Source organism: Chiloscyllium plagiosum, chromosome 23 (genome assembly GCF_004010195.1).
Source record: "Chiloscyllium plagiosum isolate BGI_BamShark_2017 chromosome 23, ASM401019v2, whole genome shotgun sequence".
Lineage (NCBI taxonomy): Eukaryota > Metazoa > Chordata > Chondrichthyes > Orectolobiformes > Hemiscylliidae > Chiloscyllium > Chiloscyllium plagiosum.
In genome coordinates, this window is record NC_057732.1 from 2,325,782 (window position 1) to 2,346,715 (window position 20,934).

General features: G+C 39.7%; 1 protein-coding gene across 7 annotated transcripts in view; it reads left to right on the plus strand.

Annotated features, from left to right (window-relative positions):
• Positions 1-20,934, plus strand: part of cdk17 (cyclin-dependent kinase 17) — a 227,635-nt gene that overhangs the window by 194,582 nt on the left and 12,119 nt on the right. For all 7 annotated transcript variants that reach the window (XM_043713285.1, XM_043713286.1, XM_043713284.1 and 4 more), the window contains 4 exons: positions 11,925-12,022; positions 12,824-12,929; positions 13,957-13,999; positions 14,101-14,191. In XM_043713285.1, coding sequence (XP_043569220.1) covers positions 11,925-12,022; positions 12,824-12,929; positions 13,957-13,999; positions 14,101-14,191 — 338 coding nt within the window. The remainder of the gene's footprint in view (positions 1-11,924; positions 12,023-12,823; positions 12,930-13,956; positions 14,000-14,100; positions 14,192-20,934) is intronic.

A 20,934-nucleotide genomic window follows, 5' to 3' on the forward strand; every position in this document is an offset into this window, starting at 1 on the left:
GCAGGGAACTCTCGGTTTCGCAATTGATCAAAAGAATCAACAGGAATGCGGTCTGTATAAAGCAAGGTTACCAGTTTAATAAAATAAGGCAGCCTGGCGCCGTTTTGCCCGTAACACAGAGGTTAAAGCTTCTGTGTTCCGTGGCAAAATTGCGCAATTACATTCAAAAATTAAACATTATTTATAGTTTTTTTTTAAAAGAGACAGCACAGCCTTAATTACAAGAAAAGACCAATCAAATGTAGTAAGGTGACATGATTGACAGCAGGTTAATCCAATGATATTTCCTGGGAAATAGTTCTTGTCTTATGTAAGAACCGGCAGTTCAAGGTTAGTTTGAGTGGTCAGTTAATGTCTTATGATGCATTTTATGAAAACTCCATTGCCTACTTTATCTTCTAATTCAGCTAACTCAGCAAAGCAGTAGTACAGGTTCACAGTGTCAAATCATAACTTGAAGCCATTTTGTTGTGATATTTTAAATTGAAAAGCCATTTTGTGGTTAATAAAAACCTACATATATTTGTTGCTGCTGACAACAGCCTAAATTCAAGTTTTAAATCCTCATCTCCCCACTTTGGTCATTCTATGACCACATCATAAATGTGAAGGCATGGATCAAATTAATCCAATTCGATGGCAGCCAAAGACTGCCATACTTCCTCTTCCTCCAGGGAGGGACCATGGGCAGGCAATGGTACTTCCTCATCTTCATCTAAGTGGAGAAGAAGCATTTTCTGGGTGGAATCAATGTTGTCAATAGAAGCTAATATTTAAGCAATAATGCACTTAACAATAGCAATACCAACAGAAAGACCAACTAAAACAATAGCAGCATACATAGCCATATTGATTAATCAATTGTACCATGAGCTAAAACCCCAATCTCCCCATTCTGCACCTTCATTCATTTGACTGACAAAGGTACGCATGTTATCTATATGCTTTGTAATGTTTTCAATTAGGTCAGTGACCCCCGTGATACATTTGCCTTTAACTATGGCGCAAACTCCACCTTCCTTTGCAAGTATGTAATCGAGGGCATATCGGTTTTGTTGGGTAAATAGGCGCAATTCTGAAAGCATGCCCCTAATTTCTGATAGGGAAGCAGTTGCCTCATTACCCAAGAGGGTGAGACCACAAATGAGATGATTATGGTTTTGATGACTAATAACTCCTGAAGATCTTCCCACGGAAAAAACACTAAGAGCTGCTTATGCCAAAGATGAGTTTTACTGTTTTGTAGAGCCTTTTAATTCTTCCATTCTGTACAAAACTCCGGGGGGACTGAACGTTTAACAGGGGAATTCTATTCTTGTTGCCAGGTAATTGGACAGGGAACAGTAGTTGGAAAAAGTGCTCCTACAGGGGTCAGGGAATCTCTTGCTGAAGTAAGGCATAACAAACCACTTCATCCTCTCCAAATATTCTATTATGGCTTTCGAGAAACAAATTGTTAGTAAAAGATAATATTCTCCCTTTTTTTCTTTTACGACATGGTCTATTTGAATGGGGGCAAGGCTTACCAGGGTTGCCCTTAGTACAACTGAAATCAAACTGATATATAACACCTTGACAAGGTAAAGACCATTGGAGCTTGTTCTGTAAATGGACTGTTCAATCTTGTTGATGTAGTTGACCATTATGACAATCATCTTGGGTAATGTTCCACACATCAAAGAAGTCAGTCTCTTGGTATACAAGTACATTATCCTGGCGTAGGTGGTATACAGTCTCTTGTTGTTCAGGATCACACAGATAGATGGTCCCTTCTTGTGTACTAACGTTGGCTAAGGCAAGTCCATATATCAGGGTGAAAGTGATCCTGATCCTTGTAGTCATATCTATAGCAAGGGTTAGGATATCTAAAACATAAGGAAAATTACTATTTGAAAAGGCAGCTGTATCCTAATAGTCTGGTTCCGATTCTTTTCTCAGTTCCCATTCATTCTCATCATTTTCTTCATCTTCCCTTTCATTCTCATCATCTCCATCATCTACTTCCCCTTCTTAGGTGCATTTCAAATTACTTTACAATGATGGGTGTGAACCCAAGCAGAATGCCCAGTGACTTTAACAGCAGTTAGGGTGGTGAGGAGGACCTGAAATGGCCCTTCCCATCGAGGTTGGAGGCCACGGCGTGTCCAATTTGTGATGAGGACGAAGGAGCCTGGCTCAATAGTGTGAACTCGTTCAAGGAAGAGGAGCTTTTCGTAAGCAGCACATATTCGAGAATGGAGCCCTTGCAAAACTTTAGTTCAGGAGAGGACATAGGAGGACATGTCGTCCGCCATATGGTGAAAGTGGACAGGGGCAGGGGCATCATTCCAAGGTGTGCAAAAGGCTCGGCCATAAACTTATTTCGGCATGGGATAAATGAGTTCTACCAGCGGGAGTGCAGCGTAGGTGAAACCAAATCCAGAGGCAGTAGTTTAACCCAGGAAAGGCTTGTCTCAGAAGTTAATTTTGCGAATTTAGTTTTCAGAGTCTGGTTACAACGCTCCACAAGACCTGCAGCCTGTGGGCGATAAGCACAATGGAGCTGATGGTGGATGCCGAGTTGAGAGCATAATTCTTCATTTATGTCACCAATAAAATGAGGACCATTGTCAGAAGACAGACAAAGGGGTATTCCAAAGCGGGGAATAATTTCCTTAAGTAGGATACTTACAATAGTTTTAGCAGTAGCTTTGAAAGTCAGGTAAGCTTCAACCCATTTAGAAAAAAACATCAACAATAACTAAAACATACTTACAGTTTTCCACTTTTCCAATAAAATGAAATCAAGTTGAAGAGTTTGAAAAGGTCCTTCAGGGAGGGATGTCTGTCCCATAGGGCAAGGAATACCTTTCTCCGGATTGTGTTCTTGGCAGATGAGGCATCCATCACTTACATGTTGAGCCATCTGCTGGAGGCATGGTTGCCACCAAGTGTTTAAAAGCAGATCAGACGTTGAGCGAGCACTACGTTGAGCGTAGTGTGTAGCATTATGAAGGCAATCAACTACCGGAAAACAAGTTCATCAGACATACAAATCTGTCCAGCTGGAGTGGTCTATAGTTTAGTAACAGGATTACAATAACAGTTGGCTTTGGGCCACAGCTGCCTTTCAGATTCAGAGGCATCCCTCTGTCACGTAACAACATCTTGAATGGTTAGCATTAGTTTATCCGAGGTAGACCCACTTTTGTCAGAGCTTTCAGTCTGACTCATCATTTTGGGCACAATTATAAGATGGTTGCGAGCGGCTTGTTTTGCAGCCACACCAGCACCAATATCAGCAGGGGATTGGCCAGTTCCATGGGCAATACATTTGATAACAGAAATCTATTTTGGGAGTAAGGAGCATGGTCAAAAGGTCTGAGACAAGCTGGCAGTGAGAGATGGGAGTGCCAGATGATGTCAAAAATCCTCTGTCACTCCAGAGTTGTCCAAAATCATGTACGATCCCAAAAGGATATCGGGAGTCAGTGTAAATGTTAGCACGGAGCCCTGTCCCTAGAATGCAAGCACGGATGAGTGCAAAACATTCAGCTTGCTGGGCTGAAAAGGGGGTGTCAAAGGCAGCAGATTCCAGGATAAAGCCATAGTCATCAACTATAGCATAGCCTGAAAGACAAGTTCCTGTATGGTCAATAAAGGAATTACAATCAGTGAATATATTGATATCAGGATTTGAGATTGGAGTGTCAGAGAGATCTAGCTGAACTTGGACGTCTGCATTAATGAGGAGAAAATAATCATGTTCTGGAGTGGACATGGGTAAAAGAGGATGAGCTAAGAAATCAGCAGGGTTTAATGGTAGTAGAATGCTTAAAAGTCAAATGAGGATTATTTAGAAGACAAACCTCAAACTCAAATGTTGAGTTTGTAAATTCCCCAAGAGGGCAACTACTGAATGATGACAATTTCTGTTGTAATGTAAGATTCCGTGCTGATTGTAAACTGAGATAAATGGCAGTTAAAATTTGAGTGCAGTAGGAATGTCCTAAAGCAGCAGGGTCAAGTTTAGTTGAAAAATAGGCAATTGGGCGATGTTTATCTCCATGAAGTTGAGTTAGTACTGAATAGGCATCGTCATCCAGAATGATGCAGTACAATAGGAAGGGTCTGTCATAAAGAGGTCTTCCCAGAGCTGGAGCTTGTGACAAACCTTGCTTTAGTTCATCAAAGGCCTGCTTTGCTTCTAAGGAGAGGGTAAGCATGCCTTCGTAGGAGGAATATGGAGTCAACTTTTTAATGAGGAGAGCCGCGTTGGGAATCCACTGTCTGCAGAAGTTGACCATGCCCAGCTTCGCAGTGATTGGAGCTGGAACGTTGATAATAGGAGTAGTGCAGCTCTGTTCCAGAGAGCATGAGTCAGCAGATATAATAAAGCCTTGGAACTTGACATAGTGCAATGGAAACTTTCTGGGGAGAGACTACATATCCTAAGTATTTCAAGTGGTTGAGGAGAACAACATTAGAGTGGTTCGATTCTTCACCAATACTGGCTACAAGGAGGTTGTCTACGTATTGAACTAGTGTAGAGCCACTTCTCAAGGTTAAAAAGCACATGGTTCCGGTAAGACCTGAGAGAAAAGAGTTGGAGAATGAATGAAGACTTGGGTTAGTCGAGTCCATGTTAGCTGCTGCCCATTAAAGGTGAAGGCAAATAGGTACTGGCTGTTCTCATGAAGAGGCAAAGAGAAAAAGACATTGAAGGTCAACAACAGCAAAAAATTTAGAATCTGATAGTATGGTGGATAAGATATGAGCTGGGTTTGAAATCAAGACAAGAAATGGCTGGACAATGGCGTTAATAGCTTTTAAATCTTGAACGAACCTATATTGATCTGGCTTGCCAGGCTTTGGTTCAGCCATAATTGGAGTGTTACAAGGCGATTGGCATGGGACTAAGATGCCTTGATGGAGAACGTTATCAATTAAAGAAATAAGACTTGGGATTGCCTGTTGTTTTAGTGGGTACTGGCGAATGAATGGCAGATCAACAATTGGTTTTAAAGCACCTTGAATGGGTTGACAATTTGTAAGTCCAACATGAGAGGATGTTTCAGCCCATACATCAGGTTTGACCAAATCAAGTTTGTCCCAACTCTCATGGTGCTGGAGTGTGGCATTGCAGGAGGTAGGAGTTGGATAATAGAGAATAGTCATGTCTTCTTGAAATGCCTGCAGCAAGTAACAATGTGAGTCAGCCTTGGTAATTGCACAGTGGACCATAGGGGCCAGTTCCTTAGCATGATGAGGCAGATTTACTTTCCGAGTGATGTGAGGGGCTGAGGAGTCCCCTTGCTTCCACGGGTGAGAAGGTATTTCAACAAAACCTGCCTTGCCTTCTAGACCAGTGACACAAGCCAAAATCTGTACAATCCATTTAGTTCCAACTAAATCTGCAAAGAAGTTTTCAAGAAATTTATTTTGGCCTGTTCAATCATAAGCAAGAATAATGTGACCTCCAGAAACTTGAGGGTCAAGATCATCGTGGTTTAGTGGACACATACCAGCTGGCGTTCAGATGAATCAGAATCAAGTTGGACACCATCAAGGGAACATGCAAGTTTAACTTGAAAGGCACACAGCAGATCTCGACCCGTCAGGTTACATGATAAGTTGGTTGTAATCACAAAGCCATGAAATAGGGAATAGCCTTGGAAATAGACGGGGACTGGATCAGAAAGTGGACATCTGTGGCTTTCTCCTGGAGACCAGATAAATTCTTCGTCTGTTTAGAAATTGGCAGATTTATGTCAGATTTCGCAGAAGACATTGAAGCCCCTGTGTCAATTAGAAAAGTTGTTAACTTTAAGTAAGACTGTGGGTTCCTGTTTGAAAGATAGAAACTGTAGAGAAACATTATTTAGTCATTAAGATAAAGGATTATTTTGGGAAAAATTGGTAATCTGTCCTCCTCTTCCTGCTGTATTGAAAGGTGCTTATTATCAGAAGGTTTTCCACAATTATCACAGGTCTGAGGGTGATTTCCACAATTGTTTCCTGGATCTTCCTTTGTTGCCTCTCTAGGGCAAGCAGTGCCCCAATAGTAAGCGCTGCCACAAATAAAGCAGCTTCGGATCTGGCAGTCACTGGCCCAATGCTGTGGACTGTTACAATTAAAACAGCCCAAAGACATACTCTCAGGAGGAGGAGGAGCCCCTCAGCCATGCTCACGACTGTTGTTTCAACTGGGTGCAGAACCACTATTACTACGCACAAGTAGTTGTTTAGAAGACTCCTCCCGGACTACAAATTCCGATTTTACGGGATGGGAGGTTTTTCTTGACTTTGTTGTTTCCATAAAACCCTAATAGAACAATGGAGTTGATTAGGAGTGGCTTCAACCCATTGCAAGTCATTTGTCTTGATTGCTATGGCTACAGAAGACAGCAAGCAGTTTAATAATATAGTTGTATTGAGCATTGGCTGCATTGAAATTTCAATTTTGATTTCTGGAATAAGATTCATAACATTCTCTAAAACATTCCAGGAAGTCCTCAGCAGACTCCTTATTTTCGGGCGAAGTTTGAGGATACGAGCAAGGTCAATAAGCTTTGCTAATATAGCAGATGCAGTAGCAAGAATATCATCTTGTCGCTGTTGTTCCTGGTTTACAGCATCAATGAAAGGAGTAAAATTATTGTGATTAATGCGTTCAGTAAAGCAAGCATATTCAGAGTGGGTAGGGACTTGTTGAAGAAGGGCCCAAAGGTCCTTAACATTACCGTCATAAACTTTAATTGTGGTATTTAGGAAATCGACGAATTACTGAGGTACCTTGTGGCGGTCCGGTGCATTACTGAGGATAGACATAATTTCGTGGGGCTTCCAAGGACAATATATACGGAGAGTAGGGTTTTGATCAGCAACAGCAGCTTGTGGTTTCGATAGTTTCCCCACAGGGAACATTCCTAATACATGTGTTTTGTCTTCTGTGCCCTCAGAAGAGGGACTCGAAGGAGTTTCAAATCGCTGAATGAGGTGCTTATTAGAGAATCAGTTTTAATTTTCGCTGACTGCGAGTGCTATAAGCAACGGGATCAGTATCCTGGGCAAGTGTGCAGAAGGGCCCACGACAGCAGCATACGATTTGGATTGTGCAGCAGCTACCGAGCTAACAGCAGTCTGAGAATTAGAAGAAGCAACATTTGCAAAATCAAGATTGGGCTGGGAAAACACGGAAGTAGACAGAGGGGAAACAACAGAAGTTTGAGAATTAGGTGAAACAGTTGTATATCCTGAAGACTGAGCAATCTGTATGGAAGATGGGGCATCAAATAATAACACCATTCATCTAAATCCGAATTTTCATTGTCTCACGCGTTTAAACCAAAACTAACCATCGAACTGCACAGTTCTGTTTGCTTACCAGCCACTAGTGACTTTTCCTTTTGTTTCTGTTGACGTTAACTCAAGCACATTTGTATTTGAGGTGCTCGACAGATTTCATGGTACCATCAGTTTATTCAATCCCCAATTTAGTGGCAGTATCCTGCCAGGAACATAACGTTGATTCTTTGTGGCACTCATCACAAAATTGTCGCTACAGTCCAATTAGTTCTTTCGTTCTTGATCCCATGTTTTTTTGCCAAATCAGTTGTTGGGCTGATTTAACCAATTGAATAGTTTTAGGGCCACCTAGTGGCCACTGTTCATCACCTAATGCTTTATTTAAGGCGCCAGAAAGTTTTCAAAAAGCTTCAGATTTTTCCAGAAATCTCTCACATTTTCACTAACATTGAAGATGGATCTTCCATTTCATCTATATAATTACCCATTTTAAAACCACTTCCCTTTTATAGTACAGACTCAATTTTTTTTTTATTCACCAATGGGTGACACGGTGGCACAGTGGTTAGCACTGCTGCCTCACAGCGCCAGAGACCCGGGTTCAATTCCCCCGTCAGGCGACTCTGTGTGGAGTTTGCACGTTCTCCCCGTGTCTGCGTGGGTTTCCTCCGGGTGCTCCGGTTTCTTCCCACAATCCAAAAATGTGCAGATTAGGTGAATTGGCCATGCTAAATTGCCCGTAGTGTTAGGTGAAGGGATAAATGTAGGGGAATGGGTCTGGGAGCATTGCGTTTCGGCGGGTCAGTGTGGACTTGTTGGGCCGAAGGACCTGTTTCCACACTGTAAGAATACAATTTCCAAAAACCCTTACTAATTTTACAAATCATCAAAACTTTCATTATAATTCTGAGAATTAAGAAAATCTTCTCTCTCCTTTTTTAAGTGGATCTACTTCATTCACTAGATTTTTTAAAAAATCAGAGGGTTCAAATGTCAGAGTTCAACAACTCCAGAAATTGCCAACCATCAAAATAAAAAAGCTCTGAGTTCAACAACCCTGGAAATTGCCAACCATGAATATAAAAAGGTCTCAACTTCACTTATTCTACCCCGCCCCCTTCTTTTTTTTATATATATATATACGGTCCCCCTGACTCTGTCCTTGCTAAGACCGATCCTTTCGGGCTGGACCAGAAAACAGACAGCAAGGGGTCAGGTCGGACACCGCTTGAATGAGAGGAAAACCAAACACATATAAAATACTCACGTCTGGCCAGCCAAATTCCTCAACACTCAATAGTGAAGGACTCTAGGCTCTTACACCGCTGTCCACAATCTGTCCGTGCCGAATACGAGTCACAGCACCAAATGAAGATCTAGATCCTAGCAGGGACCTCTCAGTTTTGGAATCGGTCAAAAGAAACAATAGGAATGCGATCTGTATAAAGCAAGGTCACAAGTTTAATAAAATAAGGCAGCCTGGTGCAGTTTTGTCCAGTACACAGAGGTTAAAGTTTCAGTGTTCCATGGCAAAATTGCGTTAGTACATTCAATAATTAAACATTATTTATAGGTTTTAAAAGAGACAGCACAGCCTTAATTACAAGAAAAGACCAATCAAATGTAATAAGGTGACATGATTGACAGCAGGTTAGATTAGATTAGATTAGATTACTTACAGTGTGGAAACAGGCCCTTCGGCCCAACAAGTCCACACCGTCCCGCCGAAGCGCAACCCACCCATTCCCCTACATTTACTCCTTTACCTAACACTACGGGCAATTTAGCATAGCCAATTCACCTGACCTGCACATCTTTGGACTGTGGGAGGAAACCGGAGCACCCGGAGGAAACCCACGCAGACACGGGGAGAACGTGCAAACTCCACACAGTCAGTCGCCTGAGTCGGGCCTGAGTTAATCCAATGATATTTCCTGGGAAATAGTTCTTGTCTTATGTAGATCATCATCTCATGCTGGCAGTTCAAGGTTAGTTTGAGTGGTCAGTTAATGTCTTATGATTCATTTTATGGAAACTCCATTGTCTTTATCTTCTAATTCAGCTAACTCAGCAAAGCAGTAGTACAGGTTCACAGTGTCAAATCATAACTTGAAGCCATTTTGTTGTGTTATTTTAAATTGAAAAGCCATTTTGTGGTTAATAAAAACCTACATATATTTGGTGCTTCTGACAACAACCTAAATTCAAATTTTAAATCCTCAGTGGAGGGAGTCGAGATGCATCATCCACTCGGCATTTCGGAAAGAAGATTATTACAAATGTTTCAGCTGTACCTTTTACACTGAGCCTCTCCTGTCATTATGGGTGGGGAGGCTCCTCCATTGAGTTGTTTAATTGCTCCCCACCATAGAAGACTGATTGTAATAGAACTGCACAGCTAGTATAATCTTGTAGTGCACAATATAATGCTCAAATTCATGAGGCCTTAGACTAGCTTCTATGTCATCCTCAGTTCATCTGGATCATTAAGAGCTCCATCACCACCTAAACTTGCTGAAAAAGGGAGCCCTCCCCCACAAACTGTTCCATCCTTCGCTTGTCACTTTATCCAAAGATCTTACTCTCTGGTTCTTCAGGCTGTATTGATAGTCGCACAGATCAAAAATATCAGACCTTTCACTTGCATCATTGTCATTCCAGTAATGAGTGACTTCTCGTTGCATGATATAAAATAAATAGTTTTCTGTAATAATGAAGAGCAAAAAATCTATTATATCTTTTTCAGGAATTTCCTGAACGTGATTAAATACAATCACCGTCATACAGGTCTACAACACAGAAAAGGCCCCTTGGCCTGTAGACTCTGTGCTGGTCAAAAAGCAATGACATAAATTCTGAATGCGTTTTCCAGCACTTTGTCCATGGCCTTGCATAATTGATGTACATCCAAATATGAGTTAAATGTTATGAGGGTTTCTGCCTCTCCCATCGTTATTGGCAGTGAGTTCTCAATTCTTATCACCCACCAGGTGAAAATGTTTTTCCTCACATTCCCTCTAAACCTCCTTTATCTACCTTAAATCTGTGCCTCCAATCATTGATCCCTACGCCAAGGGGAAACATTTCTTCCTATCCTGCCTATCCCCCTCATAATTTTATGCATTTCCCCAAATCCAGATCCCCCCCCTCAGTCTCCTCTGTTCTAAGGAAAATGACTACATTGTATCCAATTTCTCTTCATAACTAAAATTTTTAAGTCCAGGCAACATCCTGGTAAATATGTTCTTCACACTCTCTCCAGTGCAACTGCATACTTATAATGTAGATTCCAGAACAGCGCACGATGCTTTGGCTCCCATCTAAGCCCAGTTGTAAATATAAATTGACTTGACAGCTACTGTGAATGGTCCAAAACATACAGCAGGAATATTGGGCATCCGTTTTCCTCATGCATTACTTGTAAGTTAATATGTGAAGTGCAGAAGTATAGCAAGATAAAAGACTAAACTGTTTGAAACCAGTTCGACACCAAAGTTGCATCTTTACCCACTAAGAAAATTCTTAATGTGTTAACAGAAATATAAACACTAAATATTAACAATGCAACAAAGTAAAAAGACATCAAATAAGGAGAGGAAACATCATTTCTAAGTCTTGTAGACCTTGTTCCAAATTAGCAAAATTACTGATTTAAGGTGATGCCGGAGCAAGAAAAGATTTGATGACAACAAGCACAATACATTGCAAGTCAGTTTTTAAACTAAATGCTATTTTGCTGAAACTGAATAACAATACACTAAACAGTCAGCCTGTCTATTAAAAATTTTCCTTATTGTTGAGAAAATTTAGAGTCATACAGTCGTACAGCATGGAAACAGACCTTTCAGTCCAACTCGTCCATGCCGACCATGGGCGGCACGGTGGCACAGTGGTTAGCATTGCTGCCTCACAGCGCCAGAGACCCGGGTTCAATTCCCGCCTCAGGCGACTGACTGTGTGGAGTTTGCACGTTCTCCCCGTGTCTGCGTGGGTTTCCTCCGGGTGCTCCAGTTTCCTCCCACCATCCAAAAAGATGTGCAGGGTCAGGTGAATTGGCCTTACTAAATTGCCCGTAGTATTAGGTAAGGGGTAAATGTAGGGGTTTGGGTGGGTTCCGCTTCGGCGGGTCGGTGTGGACTTGTTGGGCCGAAGGGCCTGTTTCCACACTGTAATCTAATCTAATCTAATCCCAAACTAAATCTATATGCGCTTGGCCCATATCCCTCCAAACATTTTCTATTCATGTACTTATCCAAATGACTTTTCAACATTGTAACTGTATCCATATCCACCATTCCGTTTGGAAGTTCATTCTCTGTAAAAATTGCCCCTCATTTCTTTTTAAAAACTTGCTCCTCCCACCTTAAATTTTGAGAAAGGTGATTGTTAGAGTGTAATGTATACATTCCAGTTCAAGATGTGGAGGTGCAAGTGTTGGACTGGGGTGGACAAAGTTAAAAATCACACAACACCAGGTTATAGTCCAACAGGTTTATTTGAAGGTGCATGCTTTTGGAGCACTGTTCCTTCGTCAGGTACCTGGTGTTGTGTGATTTTTAACTTTATTCAAATTCAAAAAAAGTTCTGAAAGATTTGCTTGTGTGAACTAAAACATGTTGTGCTTACAATTTTTCCAGGGGCGTTGGATGTATCTTCTATGAGATGGCATCAGGAAGACCTTTGTTTCCTGGTTCCACTGTTGAAGATGAATTGCACTTGATTTTTAGGCTACTAGGTAACTTGGAAATTAGATTGTAAATGTACCTAAATGTCTTTGTATTCCTAAGCAGACTTTTTTTTTCCCTGTATGGAATTCTAGAATCATTATGGCAACAGAGAAGGCCATTTGACCCAGTCAGTACATGCCAGCTCTTTAAAGCCATCTCGTCAGTCATGTTCACCCTGCTCTATTTTTGGAACCTTGCAAGCTAATTTCCCTCAAGTACCCATCAAGTTTTCTTTGTCTCTACTTCTACCAGTCTCCTAGCCAGTGAGTTTCAGATCATTCTCACTGGACATGTGTTCTTCTTTGTATCCTTTTTATCCATTGCCCAGAACTGTAAATCGGAGTCCCATAATCCTTTTATCATCTACTAAAGGGAACAACTTTTCTTTATCTACTGTCTCTAAATTGTGCATTACTATAAGATCTTCCCTCATCCTTCTCTTCTTCATGGAGAGCAATTCCACCTACCTTTACAGACAAATTCTGTCAGTTAATAAATGATTTTTATCATACATAATGTTACCAATTCAGAACAAACCACACAAAAGAGTGTAAATTGACTAGGTGATGCTTGATTTTTTTTTTAAAAGGTTTTTCTCAGATAATTCTCACTTGTGGGTAGATGACTATTTCTGTTTTCATGTGCAGTTCAAATTTTGTTTAAACAATACGCCATTTCCATGCGGTGACTTCAATCATTTTGTTGAGCACAGGCTTACAAAACAAAATGAAAAACCGAGGAAATCTTAAGATCATGTCTGTATTTTCTGTGATTTTCTGCATTATACTAATGGATTTTATTCAAAACAGGAACACCTACAGAGGAGACATGGCCAGGCATATCTTCAAATGCGGAATTTAAGGCTTACAACTTCCCTAAGTATAAGCCACAGCTTATAATAAATCATGCACCAAGGTACTGGTAGTCAATTGCATTGACTAATTGGGTCAGTTTAAGTAAGCAATCAGTTTTGAGTTAAGTAATGAAAGCTATGGACAGAAAATGTGTGATCTGCAAAAGGTGTAGGTAATTGGGAATTTACAAATAAGTGAGTCAGAGGCCAATTTTGATGTACTATGAGGGGAAATGACCATGTGTAGCAGAGTTTCTTTAAGTGGATAAATGCAGTACAATTGTATTTGGACAAGGAAAACTCAAATATGTACATACGATACAGAGGTTTCTATTAAAGGTTTTAAGTAGAGAGGAACCTACTGTCAAATTGGATAAATAGAGAATGACAATTAGTATTGTGGCAAGATGATAACTTTGTGTAGTTTGTTGGTAAAACCTTTAAAAAGGGATTAAGTGTCCTCTGTATGAAGTTATTAGGTTGACATTTATAAGTCATTTTCTCAAAGTTGCGAAACATCATAATTATCTAGTTAATTTATCTAACTGAGTACTGATGGAAAACTTGATTTAATGCAAAAAAAATGTTCGAGAGATTAGTGACCAGGAATTATTTTTCTCACAATGTTGAGAGTACACAGAACTGATTCTAAGCTGAAGTCATTAATATTTTGTCAATTGGCTCTTTTAAAACAAGAAAGATCTGTGTGAATTGAATATTAAAAAGATTTTGTGCTGGTGGGAGCAGGGATTCATCAGCTGTGGTCAGACTGGAAACATATTGTAAGACTTGGATAAATATATTTCATTGCCTTAAAGGGATTTACATGTAATTGTACAGAGCTTTATCTTCCTCTGGGCTTTTTTTTAAAAATCAACATTTGATTGTCTCCTTAAATGGATTAAAATTGATAGAATTCATGTCTGGATAACGTGTGCGTGTCTTGTGAAGTTACTCCATTTGTTATACTTGCATAAATGAAACTGTCTCTTTGCTTAAACCCTGGCAAGATGCACAAAAGATAAACGCTATAAGAACAGATGTGTGCTATGTAACTCCCTTCAGCTTTTAACTTGCATTTTCTTATAGGTTGGACACAGATGGAATTGATCTGTTATCCAGTTTTTTACAAGTAAGTTGTAAAATTGAAATGTTGCTAATGACTTTCGTTATAGTTTTTTAATGACAAAGAAAAGTTACTTTGATCTCAGAGGTATCTTATCTACTTTACAGTACCAGGCCAAGAAGAGAATTTCTGCTGAAGATGGTATGAAGCATCTTTACTTTAAAAGCCTTGGAACAAGAGCACACACTCTACCTGATGGTAAATCATTCATTGTTTAATAATATGCAGTAATCAATTTTCAATACTGTTACAAGTAGATTCCAGTTAAAATTTTGTTTGGAGGGTAAAAGATCATTTGAACACGTCACACAAAACAAAATCAGATCTTTATTTTAAGGTTGAGCATTCTGTCCTTATATTTAGTTTTTTAAATTCTGAATCTGTTTCCACTTTATAAATTCCTATACCCACATTTAATAGATAACAAAAATTGCATACAGACAGAGATTTTGCTTGTTTGCGCTGTCTGCATTCTCTTCTGGTACTGTCTGTCTCTCTCCCCTGCTCTTTTTATTTCAGGTGAGAGATGTGTGATTTAACATGCAAAAGCAAGGAACTATGGAACTCAACTGGAATGGGAACTATGGGGGAGGGGGGAAGTTATCTGTCCCATAATACGTTGCCTTCATTAATTTCCTACTGTATCACTGTACCACTTCCCATTCACCTTCCTGGTGTATTCTCTTCCATTTGAGCTACTTGCTCGCCACTTGTATTTTCTCTGCATGTTTGTTTAAAGATTCACCTCGGCTTTAACTTTCATCAACTCCCACTAAAGACATGTGAGAGGCCAGATAAATCTCTCCTTAATCTACTCCTCCTCTTCGTCTCTTCTACCATACCATCCTACCTAGATCCCTGAGAGGTATTTCTGTTACTTTTGTCGTGACCATAGGTAAATGCCTAAATACAATGGATGTTTTCAATTTGTAATTCCAAAATGTGCTTTTTAAAAGAAAGTGAATACATCAAAAAGAAAATGCAGATCAGGTGGCTGTCTGGAGAGAGACACACCCATGGAATGTCATGCATAAAGATATGAAGGGAACTTCAAATAACAACTCTTCAAAGAGGGAAGACGCCAGTCAAAACAGACTGGACTGTGATCATAAAGATAATGTGAAGTTGACAATCCCTTGCTCAACAGTAACTCATTGTGGATAATGCCCCAAACTTCAGAACCATTATTGTGTTCTTTTCTTTGAGATGGATTTAAAAACGTTTAAATTCTGTTGAAGTTTTCTAGTGAGATTGAGGTTCTCACATCTGTTTGTGTAGTGAGATTCTAATGGGACCATGGTACCCAAGTGTACTAGCCTAGATTCAAGCATTAATGTGCTTATCCTTAGTCACCCCTTCCTTGCAGGTCATGGCTTTCTACCTCTGTCTGCTAGAAGCCAGCTGGCGAGCAAGCCAGATTAGAGGAAAAAAGACAACCAAAGGTCTCACATTCACCTTGAATGCTGGAATCGAAAAGGAATCAAAACAACAGATCACAACCAACCTGCAAAAATAAAAATCTTGGTATTGACTGTTCAACAATCAAGTCAATGCCACACCGGTATTCTGCACTGCAACAGCATACCATTTGATTGTCCGCTCTTTGTGAACAGTTCAGAGTTTTTTTATTTTTATCTTTTCAAACTCACTTCTTACTTTTAGTCGCTAGCTATTTGTGTTATTAATTCTTCTCACTTTTAATGATTAATAAACTCACTGTTAAACTGGGCAATTTTGAGTTAACATTTGTTCCTTTTCAAACATAACTTCATTTGGTTCTGGGAGAACCTATCCACAACGGGGTGAATGAATAAAGAAGTGGAGCCAGTTCAACCCTCTTTACCCATAAGTTTAATGATTGAGGTATTCTGTCTGAAACTGTTTAAGGGAATTTTAGCCAGGATCTGACAGTATACTAAAAGAACCAGATTACAGCAGAGTTTAAAAGCAAGAAGCATTATTAACACTGTTTGGACAGCAGTGGGTTACTCCAGTAGCTGCAGATTAACTGGAACTTAAGGGCTGTCTACAAATAGACCTTTAGCAACAAGTAACAGATTGGATTAGTAACCAGTTACCAATCACAAAGGCTTTCAGCCTGACAACAGTTATATGATTGATTCTCCAATAGCTAACGATTTGGGGCTGTGAACAAGATACACAAAAGCCTTCAGGCCTTCATCGTCTTAATATCTCTCTCTCACTCACGCTCTTTGTTTCCTTCACTAAGTCACTTTAAACCTGCGGAAAGCACTTTCTCCTCTGTTCTGCAGTTGCTGTGTGCTGTGATTTGTAACTACTAAGCTAGACATTTTTTCTAAGTGAGCCAGCCAGCCACCTTGTGCCTCCTGCACAGAGGAAATATCCAGAGGAGGATGACTGAAAATCAACATCTGACCAGTATAAAGATCATTAGAATTATTTCAGTAATCCTTATGAACAAGAATCACTGAACTCCTTTTCCAGTTTATTTCCCTCTGTCCATAACTCAATAATTTTCCCCGTGTGTGTGTGTGTATAAAAGGGGAGTTTATAAAGGATCAGAGTTATATACTGACTGTTCAGAATTGTTTACTTAAAATCATAACTTAAATACAGAAGTCTGGTCCATGCTTTCTGGCGAGAGTTTAAAAGACAGGTAAATTAAGGAATTCTGTGTACTTTTTAAAATCTTTAATTTTTGTGATAATTCTGCAGAAGAGGGGGGCTTTACTGTTAGTGTACTGCTCCAGAGAGTCCTGGCACTATGAAACTGATACACTTTGACATACAATCATACGAACAAGGAACAAGAGTTGGTCACTCCGTCCTTTGAGCCTGTTGCACCATTCAATAAGATCATGGCTGATCTGATTTTAACCTCAACTCTACGTTTATGCAAATCCTAATATTCTTTAATCCCCTTGGTAATCATGAATCTATCTATCTCTACCTCAAAAATAGTTAAATATACTGCATCCACTACCTTGAAGGGAATTACAAAGATGCTCAAGCCTCTGAGAGAAAAAAAATTGCCTCCTCCTGTCTTGAATGGGTGATTATTTTTAAACTATAACCCTGGTTCGAGATTCTCCCAAAAGAGGAAAACATTCTTTTGACATCCACCTGGCTAAGTCACCTCTTAACTTTTCTAACCTCCATACAGGCCCAGCCTCTAGCCTTTCCTCATAAGGCAAACCAACCATTCCAGATGTTTGTCTAGTAAATCTTCTCTGAACTGCTTTCAATGCATTAACATCCTTCTGTAGGTATAGTGATCAGTACTGTTAGCTTTCCTGATTACTTGTTTTACCTGCAAAATAAATCTTCTGAAATTCGTGTGCTAAGGCACCCAGATCTCTCTGCAACCTTTCACAATTTAGATAAAATGCTTGTTTTCATTCTTTCTGCCAAAATTGACGATTTCACACTTTCTCATATTGTACTCCATTTGCCAGATTTTTCCCACTCAACCTATCTATATCCCTTTATAGATTCCTTTTTACAATTCAAGTTCCTACCTATCTTTGTTTCATCAGCAAATTTAGCATCCATACCTTTGGTCCCTTCATCTAAAGAGTTACAGAGCTAAGTCCTGCACCAACCTCTCTGAGTCACCACCAAGTGTCCTGCCAGTCTGAAAAACATCTGTTTATTCCTACTCTCTGCTTCTTATTATGCCAATACATTACCCCCCAAACGTTGAGCTTTTGTATTCCATAGTAACCTTTGATGTGGAATATTTTCAAATGCCTTATGGATATCTAAGTATAATCAATCCACTGGTTCCCCTTTATGTATAGCATAAGTTACTTCTTCAAAAACCTCCAATAAATTAGTCAAACGTGACTTCCCTTTGACAAAACCAAATTGGCTCTGCCTTATTACCTTCCGCTTATCCGTGTCCTCTTATAACATCTTTAACAATAGCACGTAAATAACAGCATCTGGAATTTTCCCTCTAACAGATGTTAAACTAACTGGCCTATAGTTTCCTGCTTCTTGCAACTATCTAACTGTTACTTGTAAGATCTGAGAATGACATCCATCAGGATATGGGGACTTGTCAACTCACAGTTGCTGCAATTTACTGAGAACTACTTCCTTCATAATTGTAATTTTCTTGTTCCTCTCACCATTTCAATTCCTGACTTACAGCTGTTTCTGGGATGCTACTTGCATCATTTCTGGTGATGACCAGCACAAAATATCGTTCAATTCATCTCCCAACTCTTTATCTTCCATTGCTAGTTTCTTTGACTCATTTTCTGTAGAACCAGTATTTACTTTGTGAATTTTTTTCAGTTTTAAATAACTGAAGAAACCTTTCCTATCTATTTCATATTTTTTGGCTAACTTTTGCTCATACTCTATTTTCAGTAATTCTTTGCTTTTTTTTGTGTTCTGTCCAATCCGCTATGTATCTTTGCACAATTATGTTTTTCTTTCAACTTTGATACTGTTTTTTTCAATTAATCACTGATAGCTGGTCTTTTTCTTGCTTGTTAGAATGTATCTATTCTGTGCTTTGTGGAATATCCCCTAAAATGTTTGCATCTGCATCTCTATTGACCTAAATTCTGGTTCACTTTTGCTACCTCTGCTTTCATGCCCGCATAATTGTCCTTCTTTAAATTCAAAATGATTATGTTGAGCCCACACTTCTCTCCTTTAAACTGTATGTAAAATTCAAACATAGTGTGGGTGCTGCAGCCCAGGGGTACTTTCACTGTGAAAGTAATTAAGTCAGTAATTAATCCTGTCTCAATGGCTAAAACCAGGTTTGGTATTGGCTTCAGTCTGGTTATTGCCATAATATGGGAGGAGAAAGTGAGGTCTGCAGATGCTGGAGATCAAAGTTGAAACTTTATTGCTGGAACAGCACAGCAGGTCAGGCAGCATCCAGGGAACAGGAGATTCCCTGGATGCTGCCTGACCTGCTGTGCTGTTCCAGCAATAAAGTTTCAACTATTGCCATAATATGCTGGTCTTAGAAGTCCCAGAAGCATTCAATGAATCCCTATCTGGACTACACTTTCTTATCTGATTTTTTCAGTCCATGTGGAGGTTAAAATCCCCCCATGATAATTGCTATATTTTTTGACTTACTCCCATTTTTCTTCCTTAATATCCTGTTCAACCATGTGGGACTTGAATACATCCCTTACAAGGTGTTTTGCCTTTATCATTTCTCATCTATATCTAGGCTGCTTCTATCCTGTTTTCTGAATTTGGGTATACTCCCTAAATTGAGCCAATATTACCTTTAGTTAGAAGAGCCACTCATCCAACCTTTCCTAGTCCCTTGTCCTTCCTGAATGATTTCTTTCAATATTCAAGTCCCGATCTAGATCATCCTCCAGCCACATCTCCGTAATGGCCACTGAATCATACTTATTTATCTCAATTTATAGTACTAGTTCATCTGATTTGTTTTGAGTTTATCCTTCTATTATTTTTGTAACCTCTAATCTTATCTGCTCATTTGCTCTTAAATGTGCGTTCTCTGCCCCTTCCTTTCATTGTCTAGTTATCATTTTCCACATTAATTCCTTCCTCTGTTGCATTTTTGCCATTCTTTGATTCACCACAACTTCCAAATTTGGGTCCTTATCCCCACTATTCAATGTAAAACCCACTCTGCTTCACAGTTATGCAGTTCGCAAGTATATCAGTTCTAGTACAGTTCATATGTCAGTCAAGTCAACAGTACAGATCCCATTTTCTCCAATGTTGGTGTCGGTGCCTGCAAACTGGAACCCACTTCTCCCACACAAGCCTTTCAACCATGCTCTCATCTCTCAAATCTTGTTTACTCTATACCCATTTGCACATGGGTCTGGAAATAAGTCAAAGGTTGCTACCTTTGAGGTTCTGCTTCTTAATTTGGTATCTGGCTCCTCATACTAGCAATGCAGAACCTCTTTCCTAGTTCTACTTATGTCATTGGTGTTTATATGGACCACCATAACCAGATTCTCTCCTTTCCAATGCAAGATCATTTCCGGTCCAGATAACATATTCCTAAGTCCCGACACCAGGCAAACAATACAACCATCTGGACTGTCGCTCTTTGCTACAGAGAACAGTCATTCTCCCTGACTATGCTGTCCCTTAATACCACTGTGGTCATTTTGACTCCTTTCACTTGAATGGCTTCTTGTACCATGTTATACAGTTATTTAGCTCTATCCATTCCACAGTCCTCACTCTCATTCAGAAAATTTGAGAGAACTTAAAACTTGTTGGTTAGTTGCAACGATCCTCTGGGTTCCTATACCTGCTTCACTAACAGTCATACCCTCATTAGCTGACCACATCAGACCACTTCATTCTAAAAGGTGTGACTGCCTCCTGGTACAAAGAATCCAGGTAACTTTCCCCCTCCACATGCTTTTCAGTACCTGTAATTCAGCCTCCAGTTCATAAAACTGAGCTAAAGCTGCTTCAAAACACTTCAAGCACTTGCTGCAGGTATGTTTGCCCTGGATCACAGTGGCATCCTTGAGCTCCCACATACTGCTGCTTTGACATATCATCTGTACTGCCATTCTTAATGAGATTTAATTAATCATTTAGTTATAATCACTTATTTATGTTGCTTTCTATGTGTTATATTACTTTTACCACGAATGTGCATACTATGTTAAAACTTAAGAATAGAATTTTCTTCGACCAATTAACAGATACTCATTCCTGACAAACAAGCATCTGTGTCACATCTGATGTTTGTTTTAACCATACCGCCTTCAAATCCTCCCTTTATGATACAGCCAATTAACTTATGGACTTGCTGTGTTGCATTCTGCCTTTTTCAACAATAACTGACAGTAGGCCAGTCTTTCCAATCTGTTTTACTGCGATGTTGACTGTGGGCTACCTATCCTAGTCTGCTTCGCTGCAGTGCTGACTGTGGGCTACTCTTCCCACTCTGCTTCACTGCAATGCTGACTGTGAACTAC